Below are 12,474 nucleotides of genomic sequence, written 5' to 3'. Positions count from 1 at the left end.
GACGCTTAACCGACTGCGCCACCCAGGCGCCCCAGACACTGGTGGTTTTAATGCCAAGCTAACAAATGTGAGCAGAATCAGGTGGGTAGAGAGGCCCGAAGGAGTTTTGGTCCAGTGGCATTGACTTATTCATTCAGGCAGCATTAATCTTTGTTTCTCCATTAAAGTCGAGCCCAGAGGGGTGCTTGGACGGCTCGGTCAGTTAAGCGTCTGGCTCTTGGTTTTGGCTCCGGGCATGATCTCACCGTTTGGTGGGCTCGAGCCCCACTTCGGGCTCTGTGCTGACAGTGGGGAGCCTGCATGGGATTCCCCTATGCTCTCTGCCCCTCCACGCTTGCTCTGTCTCTGTTTCTTTCAAAATAAACAAGCTTTAAAAAAATATAAAGTCGGGCAAAGACTATGTTATAAAATTATAGATGATGTTGTCCTCAGTACATAGCATGTAATCCTAAAATCAAGGATACCTTAACTGCGGAAGGAAAACTCATTTAGAAACTGCCATTTAGAAAGTCAGTGCATGATGATCCGGAGGCAGGGTTTGTGTTGATGTGTGTGTTGGTGGATGTTTGGAGTTAATGGTACCAGCGCAAAGGATAAGATTGCTAAGGGAGAACATTCAGAAATAGTCAAAATCTTAGGAAATGCAGGGAAAAGGGGGAAATGCGGGTATCTTGGTAAGTACGAAGGATCCTGGTGGAGAAGTATAATTTCTTGATCACAGTTTGGTAAGTAGGTGGGAAGGAACTACAGCCCTAAACAAAGTGTCTGGATTCCCCTGGGCAAGAAGAAAGATTATTTCTTCATCAGATTCCACTCAGGTCATGATCTCAGCGTTCGTGAGTTTGAGCCCCACATCAGCACAGAGCCTTCTTGGGATTCTGTCTCTGTCTCTGTCTGTTTCTCTCTCTTTGCCCCTTTCCAGCTTGCTCGCTCGCTCTCTCTCTCAAAATAAATAAACTTAAAAAAAAAAAAAAAAACTTCTCCATAAAGACAGGTGACAGAATGGCAGTGGGAAGGCGGAGTGGGGCTTGTGTGTGAAGACCTCAGTATTAGGAAATCTAGGGGCCACGCTACTTGCTGAGAAGGGTGTGAGGGTGGTGATGTAGTGTGGTCTTGAAGAAAATGGAAATGATTTGAAACAGTGGCACAGTTAACTCAAAATAGACTTGAGAAGAGACCCAGGAAACGTTTTGGAACACGTGTGATGGCATGACATGGTTTCACGTTAGATTTGGACAGTCTTCTAGAACTCTTTTACCTCCACCTGTGTCAGGACCCCCAAGATGGCCAGGTTGGATATCCAGGCAGATTGTGTAATGGCAAATGTTTAATTCCTCAGGGTAACTGTATGGAAGCCAAGCAGCAGAGTAAATGGGTCCCCTCTCCCCATTTGAGTTGTATGGTGAAGCAGTATTTCACAAACTCAAGAAAGGTACTGACCCTTTAAAAACAATTACTAGAGGGGCAACTGGGTGGCTCAGTCAGTCAAGCATCCACCTCTTGATTTCAGCTCAGGTCATGATCTCGACATCTGTGAGTTTGAGCCCCGCGTCGGGCCCTGCACTGACGGTGTGGCGCCTGCTTGGGATTCTCTCTCTCCCTCTCTCTGCCCCCCTCCCTGCTCACATTCTCTCTAAACAGACAAACAAACAAACGTTTAAAAAATAAAGAAAAATAAAAACAATTACTAGAATTAATTTTTACTAATCTCATGTTACTAAATTGTGTACAACCATAAACGTATAAAAGCATACAGAAAAGTATACACTTAGGTTTAGTAGCACTTAACACAACCACAAAACAGAAACACTTTTGCATATCAGTTGTAAAATCTGTGAAGCTGACACGTGTCAGTTGGCTGTGACACGAGTCACATCAGTGTCAGAGTGGCTGCTGCTGGACCCGACCGCGGTGCTCGCTGCTGTCCTGTGGCTCCGAGCCTGGGCTGCCTGGCGTGCTGTCAGCGCACTTCCCCGCGACCTGTGCTCTGTTCGGACCGCTGCTGGCCCGGCACCATTTTGCCTTCTGTGGACTTCCGCGTGTGTTGTCACCACGATGTCCAGCTCTCTTTACTCTTCACTCTTACATGGTGACTCAGGATGTTTTTTCAAGGCTAACAAAACAAAACCACAGAATTTAAAAATTTCCATGAAGAGCTCAGCGGAGAATACATCTTTGGATTCCTGAGACCATGTCTGAGTGTTTGTTCTACTCAGTTCTCAGACCCTATGGCTCACGGCGTGACCGTGGTCAGTCACCTGGGGGCGTTTTTTCTATTTCATTATTCCAGTGAAGTGAAGAAGAATCGGCAGGGTTTTCCACATGTATAAAAATTTCAAATTTAATCTAATAAATGAGATCTAAAGTGGTAGGAAGACACCAGAAGATATTAAGCGCCAAATCAAAACCCTGTGAACTTTCCCCAGACCCAGGGGCAGCCCGATCGGGTGTGGTGGGACCCGGAGAACACGTGTGTGGTTAGCGTGCTGCTCCCCACGGACATCTGTGTGCGCCTCCTGCTAGAGAAACCCCTAACCTAGCAGACGTGCAGCCACGGAGGATAGCCGACGAGGGGGATCATGCCAGAAAGGAGTCCTCACAGACTGCACTGTTTGGGGAATGCCCATCATGCTTCTGCTGGGTACTTTATATGCATTTTCCCCCTGATTTTCATAACCACAGAAAACACCCATTGTCGTCCTTGTCGTCACTGCCTTTCTGTAGACGAGGTGGCCGTGGCACAGAGATGGTGGCGCTTTTCCAGGGTCTCCGAGCCCTCAGAGCCCAGTTGTGTTCACCTCCGAAGTCATGTTCTTTCCACAAAGCCATCCTGCCTGTACCCTTCATAAATCCATCTGGGATGTTGTCACCCCCTGAAATTAAATTACCCAGTTTCCTTAATTACATGCCTTTGAAAATCATATGTAGATTTAGCAAAAAGAAAAAAAAAAAACAACCCATACAGGTTTTTGCTTTTGGTGAAAATAATGTTGGAGTCAGAAAACCAGGATTAAAGACAGGCGTTCACCAGCAGGCCAGCTTTAAAACACAGTATTTCATAGCTGAACTGCAGCTTCTTTTCTTTGTTTTCTAAAACAAATGTCAGTGCGTATGTCCCCTACCTCAGAGCTGCCAAGGATCGAAAGATCTTTAAGACCCTCAAAGGTATGTTAAATTTACTTGTGACCTAAAAATCATTATCACGGGTGGGGGACATTTGTTATTTTCCCGTTGAGGGTTTCCTACATAGAGCTCACTCTTACTTTCTTACTATTTTTTCCCTCAGCAGAACAGGGGACGTTGGTTTTTCCCTCTTGTGGGTTGAGCATTCCCAACAGGGGCACAGATTGGTTCTTGAGGGATGGGCGGAAAAAAAAAAAAAAATCACTTCTCTTATGTGTAAGGCACAGATATACATGAAGTACGTAAACAGATACGTAGTAAATCTGTGGTATTAAAATTTCATGGAAAATGATTAGGACCAGGCGATGGGGACAATGATGCAAAAAAGGTGAAGAGACACTCCTGTAGACAGTGTTCTTATTACAAGTGCTGACCTCAGCATCACGCTGCCCGTAGCTTGATGATGCGTCTTCCCGCCTTTGCTGGGCTTTGACCCTCTCACTTTTCCCTCCTCCCTTCTGTCTGTGCCAAACCTTCGAAGGTGTGGCCGTTTCATTCTCCCTTCTATTCTGTAACTCCGAATTCATGGAACGCTACTCTGAAGATATATGGTCTAAGGAAAGCTTTGTTGTAAAGCTTCACATGTTCATAAGTAACAGTCCAGCTTAGAGATAGAACGGGGGGGGGGGGGGGGTGCCTGGGTGGCTCAGTTGGTTAGGCAACCGACTTCGACTCAGGTCATGATCTTGCAGTTTGTGAGTTCGAGTCCCATGTCTGGCTTTTTGCTGACAGCTCAGAGCCTGGAGCCTGCTTCGGATTCTGTGTCTTCCTCTCTCTGCCCCTCCCCTGCTCACGCTCTGTGTCTCTCTGTCTCCCAATAATAAACGTTAAAAAAAATTAAAAAGAAATAGAGCAGGGATTTGGATGACTTTTTTTAAAGCTGATAAAGTGTATTCTGTCATCTCTTCATCATCCATACTGCAGCTTTGGGCAGGAGGAGACCCATGGCACCGGTCACTTGTGCGCACCCAACACTGCTCTTGACCGATGCCATCATTACGTGACGGGGACTGAGAAGGAGCTAGGAATCGCATTCCTCGGCCTCCCCTGCCATTCACCCATCCCTGGTGAAGTTCCTGCCTCTCCCGTAAGCGGAGGTTAATCAGTGGTCACCGATGGTGAGATGGTCACATTCCAGTCCCGAACACCCCTGCCGAGGTTCCTGTCCTCAGGAGCGTGAACACACTTTACAAGCCAAGTTATCAGGCTCTTTTACCCGATCGTAGTATTCATTTACTCCCGTGCTTAATTGTTCAGACTGTTGACGGTCCTTCGTCTGAGAAATAACAGGAAAACTTGTCCCTCCTTATAAAATAGTGGTTTCCATAGGGCTTATTTGTTAATCTCTTTATATCTGAAGTACTACACATTTGATATCCGTGTACTTAAAATGTAAAAAAAAGGAAGGACTTTGGGATATGTCCTCTGATTTCAGAGATGGCATTCTGTCCTTTTTTTTTTTTTTTAACAAAAATATATCATTTTAATTCCCAGGATCGTTAAATTGGGTTTAATAATTTTAAAATTATTAGAATTTATCATAACCATTTAGTTATTTATCTAAAGATACTATATATTTTTTTCTTTTTTTTTTTTTAGAGTATGAGCTGGGGAGAGGGACAGAGAGACAAAGAGAGAGAATCCTAAGCAGGCTTCACACTCGGCATGGAGCCTGACGTGGGCTCGATCCCATGACCCTGGGATCATTATCGGAGCCGGAATCAAGAGTCAGGTGCTCATCCAGCTGAGCCACTCAGGCACCCTTAAAAGATACAATATTTTTATATTGGTCTTATAATTTTAAAAGAGGGAAAATTAAGGATCATATCTGTATTTTACTAAAAATACGGTACCCTTGGGGAAAAAACTAGGCGTAACCTAGACTGCCATTTTTCCCTCTACATGCATCCAGTCTAGTTGTCCACGTGTGCCTGACTTGTGCCACACCATGGCTCAGGCCTTGTGGAGGCCAGCCCCAGGATGCACCTTCATTTGCTCCAGTGACAGGCTCCTTGAGGCCCTGTTTCAAAGTCCCAGGATGCTGGAGGTGAAAAGGAAAGGCATCTTCTCTTAGTCCGTTGTCAGAAAGGCTACAGGAGAAGCACGACACAGTATTTAGCAACCTGTTTCCGTTCTGCTTCTAATTACAGCGTTCATCACCCTCGGCCTCTTAGGTTGCGGAACAGTTGCCCGATCGGTGGTACTGTGCAGTCTCTTTATCGAAGCGCAGTGTCTTCCACAGCGATCTCTTTTTTATCAGCAGCTTTATGAGCATACGTTGACTCTGCCAATTTTTTGTGGAGGTCCCTTGAGCCGCATTTGTTTCTGTTTCGAGTCCCTGAAGTCTTTCCTGGATTATTCCTGGTCTCCAAGCCACACAGTTTTTCTCACGCTTATTAAATATCTGTGCTTGGAGTAGTGGGAAAATGACTTGATTTACGGTACCGTCTTTCGTACTGAAACAGCTCTCTTTTACGTGTGTGTACACACAAAGACTCTGGAAGCAGATTTATCACAACCAAAGTGACTCTAATCACTTGTCATTTGAAGTTAAATGCCCCCCACGACAGTAGAGCCAAATGACACTGAAGATGATGCAGTACATGTAGTAACGAACAAGGACAGACCTACTGAGAGCAGTTCACTTGATAACTGTGGGCTTCTTTTACTCAGAGAGAATGCAAACATCCTTCGTCCCTTTGTCCCTGATTGAATCCAAAAGACATTTTGTGGGGCTGAGCTACGTGGGGGCAGCAGTCCAGGGCAGGGTTCGAGCCCACGTGGGGTGAGGAGACACCTGCGTCAGGTCTGGTCATCATTGATAGTAAGGAGGTGACCAGGATATCTGCGAACGGAGTGCACAGACCACGGGAGACCAGAGCCTCGCTGTCAGAGAAGGGGGTTACAAATGTATAAAAGAGAGAAACTGAGAAAGAACCTTTGGCATTGGATCAGAATTGGAGGCATCAGGGCAAACTCGTGGTTTTCAACATATATAAATAAATACATGCTTAAATATAGAGAGAAGTAAGTGTGTGTGTGTGTACAGTCACACACATAATCTCACAGACATATTCCCTAACTTCCTCCAAAGGAGGCCTGGGAACACTGTCACCCCAAAAGCAACGAGCGCACGTGGTACACAGCCCTTGCTTTCTCAGCGGGGTGGGACAAGTAAAAGAGTCCGGGATGCCTTGTACCGGGAAGTAATAAAGTATGCAGAGGATGGGCCATGACAGCCAGGAGCTGAAGCCAGCCTGAAGGGGCCCCCGCTGGCCGAATCTGCAAGACTCTGAGCATCAGAATAAATGAAAGGAACATGCTCTCCCCCACTAAATAAAATAGGAGCCCAGGAGTCCATGGTGATAGAAACAGGTAACATAAACGAGATACAGGGAATTCTTATTCTTACAGTAGGATGTGCTGCTAATAAACGTAGAAGGAATGATAGACTTTTCAAAATCACCGTTTGGTGACCATCATAGTAATAAATAATTCAGCCCCACACAATAATTTGTTACAAAGAGAAAAACTAAGTTTACCATGAGGAAATATGCCCGGTACCGTCTTAATCAGTTCATCAAAATAACTCTTACCAGTTATGAGACAAATTGAATTTGCGTACCACTTGACAGGACGCAGAGAACGCATCACTGCTTCCGTGATGTTCCTGCCCAAGATACTCCTGCCATAGCCTGATCGTGAGTCTGATGAAGAAGACACACCAGATAACCCAAACCGAGGGTGATTCTACAAAATAACTGGTCTGTAATTTTCAAAATTTAAGGACAGAAGAGTTAAGAGAGACTGAGGAACTATTCACAATGGAAGAATGCTAAAGACACTTGAAATAACTCAGGGCCACACGTGATCCTCGTTTGGATCCTTTTGTTGGGACAGTTAGTGGAACTGAGTCTGTGGATTAGATGGTGATAAACCAGTGTTAATTTTCTGATATTGATGGTAATATTGGGGCTTTCTAGGAAAATGTCCTTGTTGTAGGAATTACACCGTAGTGCTTAGGGTAAAGAGGCATCACGTCAGAGCCTTGTCACAGATGGTTCAGGAAAAAAATGCTCTGTGAATTTGAAATTATTTCAGATTTTTAAAAATAACAAAATAAATGTTCTTTCAGGCATATTTACCACTAAGGAAATTATTATTTTCTCTCAAAACTACAGAAGCAAGACTTGAGATAGAAACCTACAGCAGGACAATGTGTTCCCTTATTGAGATTTTTTTATCTTTATCAGATACAAAAATAATAAGTTTAGAGAAGATCCTTAAAAGAGAACTGTTTCAGTTTTTAACCCACTCAGCACACATAGGCAGGCACACACAGCCAGTAAAGAATTTTGACGTGGCTGATCGAGCTCCTTATCTACTCAGATTTCTAAACTTATGGCCTGAACACAGTTGAGCGGGATTTCAAAAGCAGCTTTATGAGAAAGAGAATATTAGGATCTATTGTTGTTGTTGTTGTTGTTGTTGTTGTTGTTGTTGTTGTTGTTGTTAGAAAAGTAATTAAGAATACAGTCTCTGTAGCCAAGCAACCTGTCACAGATCCCGGTCACCACGTAGAAGACACGGGAGCTCCGACAAAATAGTCAATTTTTCTAGGCCCCAGTTTCCTCATCTGTAAACTGCGATAATGTTGAACTCCCAGGCTGGCAGCAGGACAGATGAGATGACGTATGGACAGCACTTGGACTGGGGCACACCGTAAGCACTCAACAGACTTGGCTACTGCTCTTATTATTTCAGGAAATAGTGATTTCAGGAAAGTTGAAATGCTTTCACGAAAACATTCTGATATGGTTATGTCGACTTCCTTCTCCCTCACCAGGAGTAGAATTGCTAGGACGCCATAAGAGTTATGGCCTCTGCTGTTAAAACCTGTCTCAAGATCAAAGACTCAGGCTTTGGAGAGCTAAGATGGGTTAAATTTCCGACCTGCCCCTTAGAAGCTTTGTAACTTGGGGCTGGGTCTGTAAAATGTCTGCAATGAACCAAAAATCATAGTGGTCAGAAAGGGCTTTTGGGGGTTAGATGAGATAAACTTCACCAAACTGCTAAAAAGGCGACTGACCTAAAGAATGTCCTCAAAAAACTATGGTTACTTTTCTTGCTCCTTTAAAGATGCAGACACAGTCAACGTAGATGAACAGAGGCCTCAGAATCGGAAATAGTAGTGGAGCCTTTGAGCACATTTTTGCGAACTGTGTGTGATAAGCTCAGCGTTGTCTGTGCTGTGGGGGTTTAGACTCCCAGCGCCGGGCTTACGGTGCTTCAGAAGGAATTTGACTTGACAAGAAGCATGTCATGTGTTGTGTAATCCCATTCTCGAGAGACGCTGGAGGAGAGTAGATCACTATCTTTCTAGAAACCACGGGGTTTAGTGCATGCCAGCCCTGGGCCCAGGGACAAAGGACAGAATCCTCATCCAGTCCCCATTTGTGTTTCAGTGGTGAAGTCGATAGCAATTTTTCTGGCTTCAAAAACGTAATCCTTTCTTTATCCCACAGAAGGATCATGTCAGAGGCACATTCAAGACGTATGTGTATATTCTAAAGAGAGAATGTGCTTCTTTTGGAGAACATTTCACCTCACATCAGTGACTAATAGTCATTGATCTAGGACTGATTTAGAATTTTGAGTATTATCAAAACAAGTTTTCCTGTTGGAGCTTCTTCAGCTTTCATTCGTTCCCTCAATCATGCAACAAGTCTTATTGAAAGCTAATAGTTAAGGCAGTTTGCTGGATGTTGGTTATAAAAAAAAGTGAGCAAAATATAGCCCTCATGGAAGAGGATCCCATCCACTGCTCTTACAGCCTCTCATGGGTTTTATGGGAACCCTTTGCAGAGGAGCATACTTTGAACCTGTAAAAAAAAAAAAAAATCAGACTGGTTTGGCTGTAGCAATGGGTAGATATGTATTTGATATGTATGAAAACAGGCTCCTCTCCACGTTTGCCTGGAAGTGCCATCCCTAGTGGTTCCCTCCAAGCGGCACCCACAGCCAGCAGTCTGTGACTCACGGGAGGGGTGCCCGTGAGATTAAATGACTCACGTGAGATTAAACTCGGGCCGCTGGCCGGCCGAATCTGCTCCGCTCCGCTCCGCTCCGTAGGAGACAGAAGCTCTCCAGCTGCGTCTGCTTCTCATCCATGGGAGGAGACCTTCCCTTCGCACAATCATGGCGATGTTAACTCTCTCGGCCGACTAGCGGCACAAAGGGAAAGTGCTGCCCGGGTCTGAGTTGGTGACGGCCGAGAGGTGCAGTCCCAGCGCCTTTCCCCGATACCAAGAGCCCCGGCTCTGCCCGGAAGAGCGGGACGCGGGGCAAAGCCCCCCGCCAAAGACCCCTGGGAGCGGGATGCGTGCGCTGGTAGCCGGTTATGCTGGTAGCGCGTTTCTGGAGTGTGGTGCCTGCGCTGAGATAAGACCCGCTTCCTTCTGATGCCCTAGACCGCCGTTTGTCTAGCTGGAGAACTTAATGAGTAATGAATGTGCCTGTCTGGCCGATAGAAAGTGTTCCCCCAGCCTGCGGGTGTGTTGAGAGAGCCGGGGAGACACCGCAGGCAACACTTTGTCTTCTTAGGTATCAGCAAAGTCTTCTCTTCTAACAACTACAGGATTTATTTTTAACCGCTTGACTCAGTGTTTGTCAGATGATTCGGACCATCGAACTGCAGATGGAAGGACCCGGCGCGCGGGGGAGGCGGGGGGAGGGGGCAGCCGGAATGGCAGGGGAGAGGGGGCTGGCTGGGAAAAGGGGTGGGATTTCAGCATCGTGCCTGCGGGTGTCTCTGGTGGGAGGTGGAGAGAGTTGAGGGCTTCCTGCCGCGCCGCGCGGGTGTGTGTGTGTGCGCGCGGGTCGGGCCGGGAGCTAGAGGGGAATGGCTGCCTCCGGCTGCTTAGAGAGCTGATCAGCCGGTGCCTGGGGCGTTGCGAGCCGGGACCCGGGACCCGGGGAGCGGACCTGCTCTGCACCTTGCGCTTTTCTCCCGCTTGATGCTGCCCGTCTCCAGGAGCCTCTCACCATGATCGATAGCTCCAAGAAGCAGCAACAGGGCTTCCCGGAGATTTTAACTGCTGGGGATTTCGAACCGGTCAAAGAGAAGGAATGCCTTGAGGGGAGCAACCAGAAAAGTCTCAAGGAAGGTCAGTGTGTCTGTGGCCGGGGGCACAAGTGCCCGGTCTCTGTTGCCCGTAGGCCAGGCTGTGCACGTCCGTGTGCCCGTCTGCCTACCGTGCGGTGTGTCTGCTCTCTGTGCTCACTCCTGTACCTCACACGCTCCGAGTTCCTGGAAATGAAAGCGCAGTGCTGTCCTCGGTGGCTCTCTGCAACCATTCCCTAGCTCACAGACCTCTAGGCGTGTTGCAGGGTTTCACGCAGGAATGGGACTTTAGCAGGCCAGCCCTGATTTCAGTGAAATCCTGCCAGGTCCATTTCGTGCATTTTCTCATGCCCCCCGCCCCCACCCCTTTAGGAGAGGCCATTTCCCTTTCGATAGTCTTTAGCACACTATTTGCTTTAGGCTTAAACACATAATTCCAGGAAAATTAATTTTTTCCAGTTGACACGTTCATGGTTTTTATTGTTTAAAGCCAGGAAGGTAGCTACTGCTTTCTTAAGCATGTCTTTAAATGATTGGTTTGTTTGGTTGTAATGCTCAGTGCATCGTTTTGTTTTTTAAAAACGCATTGCTTAGTTTCGTGGGGGTTTTTAACAAGGCATAAGATAAGCTTGTGAATGCCGGCGATCACTGTTGATGGCCACTGCACAGCACCTCAGTGACTGACGTGAGAAGATGGCCAAAGGTGTGAGCATTGCTGTCCCCCGTCCCGGCATATACTGAAGTGTGGCAAGACTGGTGCCATCTGTGCTCCGCTGCAGCAGCTGGAGAGCAAGGGCCACGGTTCAGGAAATAGAGGACCTACTGACATGAAGTTTTTCCTGAATTTGGGATCCTGAAGGCCACCCCTCGCCATGCTTGTTGACTTTGAAGTTTGATTTTCTAGTGTTCTTTGGGAGAAAAAAACCCCCACAGTATCCTCTTTTTGTTTTATCTGCTTTCAGCTCCAGCCATCAGCCACCCCCTCACCTCTCCACTCGCTCTTGCTCACCTCCTAGACCCAGAGAGTAAATGTAGACTTGCCTGCCTGAGCAGGAGTCTGAGCTTCTTCCAAAAGCATATTGCCCTCTTTTTTTGCTCACTTAGAATATGAGAATGTGATGGTAGGGATTGTTACGGAATTGAAAGATAGTAAGAAGAAACAACAGTGGGACTTTTTAAAGTTGAACTACTTTTAAGTACAGGTAGAAAAAAACCTCTCGATCAAAACAAACACAATCATGTATAAATGGCTGTTACCAGGAATCAAACAATGGGGTCGCCTCTGCTTGTGCGCAGCAAGCCTTACTGTGGATTCTTCTAAAATCAATACCAGTGGGGTTTTTAGGACACATTCTAGAGATTCCCTGAGGGAACTTAAGGTTTTTAAATTGTAACTTAAAAAAAAGTTAAGAATTAGCTGTGTGTGTATCATTTAAGTCAAGTTTGTGTGTTAGGCTCCTATTAATATCTGAAATTTAAAAACAATTTTTGTGCTACTTGCAAACTGATGAAGTGGAGGAAAATGGAGATGTCACAACCGCAGAGCTTGATAAAGGAGCCTGGAAACAAGGATTAAAAATATGAGAATCGGGTAGAATTACCAACAAGCATAGCAAAGCAGAGTTGACGTGATTACATAAGGTACAGGTTGTTTCCCTAATGATTGTGACCGTGCCTTCCATTTAAACTTGTGTGACAGCGTAATGTCACATGAGCAAGAACATGGACTCTCAAGTGAGATATACTTGGGATCAGGTCCCAGGCACACCATTTCCTAGCTTTGTGACCCTGGACAAGTTCACTGCTCTGAGCCTTAATTTCTGTCCTCATTTGTACAAGGAGGAAAAGCAGTACGTACCTGATACTGTTTTTATGAGATGTCCAATTTGATGCCATTTTGTCATCCCTCTTGTCTTTTTATCAGCCCTTTGTTACTTTTTCCTTCTATTTAAATTTTAGTTTGTAAAATTCCGTATACATACATATATATATATATATATATATATATATTGATCACATAGAGAAATATTACTGTCATATAAGCTCACAGGTATAAAGAGGTAAAGGGAGAGAACTTCCATATTTTAAAACACTCCACAGATGTGTTTGGATCAAATTAGTCTCTCTCATCACAGCTGCATTGAGCAGGGTTTTCTTCATACCTCAAG

General features: G+C 45.7%; 1 protein-coding gene and 1 long non-coding RNA gene across 10 annotated transcripts in view; one reads left to right on the top strand and one right to left on the bottom strand.

Moving 5' to 3' along the window:
- Positions 1-12,474, top strand: part of MRTFB (myocardin related transcription factor B) — a 128,494-nt gene that overhangs the window by 35,965 nt on the left and 80,055 nt on the right. Inside the window, exon 1 of one of the 9 annotated variants that reach the window (XM_040459000.1) lies at positions 10,004-10,349. The exons of 7 other annotated variants lie outside the window; for them this stretch is intronic. In XM_040459000.1, the coding sequence (XP_040314934.1) occupies positions 10,229-10,349 (121 nt within the window). In that variant the 5' untranslated portion in view covers positions 10,004-10,228. Of the gene's footprint in view, positions 1-10,003; positions 10,350-12,474 lie in introns of those variants that run through there. One more of the 9 variants, XM_040458999.1, reaches the window with a different exon arrangement.
- On the bottom strand, positions 1,685-9,845 carry LOC121019495 (uncharacterized). The gene is made up of 2 exons (XR_005785619.1): positions 9,256-9,845; positions 1,685-2,113 (listed from the first exon to the last, which is right to left on the bottom strand). It is a non-coding gene; the product is annotated as an uncharacterized LOC121019495 (long non-coding RNA).

Source organism: Herpailurus yagouaroundi, unplaced genomic scaffold (assembly GCF_014898765.1).
Source record: "Herpailurus yagouaroundi ecotype Mexico unplaced genomic scaffold, PumYag 222, whole genome shotgun sequence".
Classification (NCBI taxonomy): Eukaryota; Metazoa; Chordata; class Mammalia; order Carnivora; family Felidae; genus Herpailurus; species Herpailurus yagouaroundi.
This window is presented reverse-complemented; position numbering and strand designations above follow the sequence as displayed.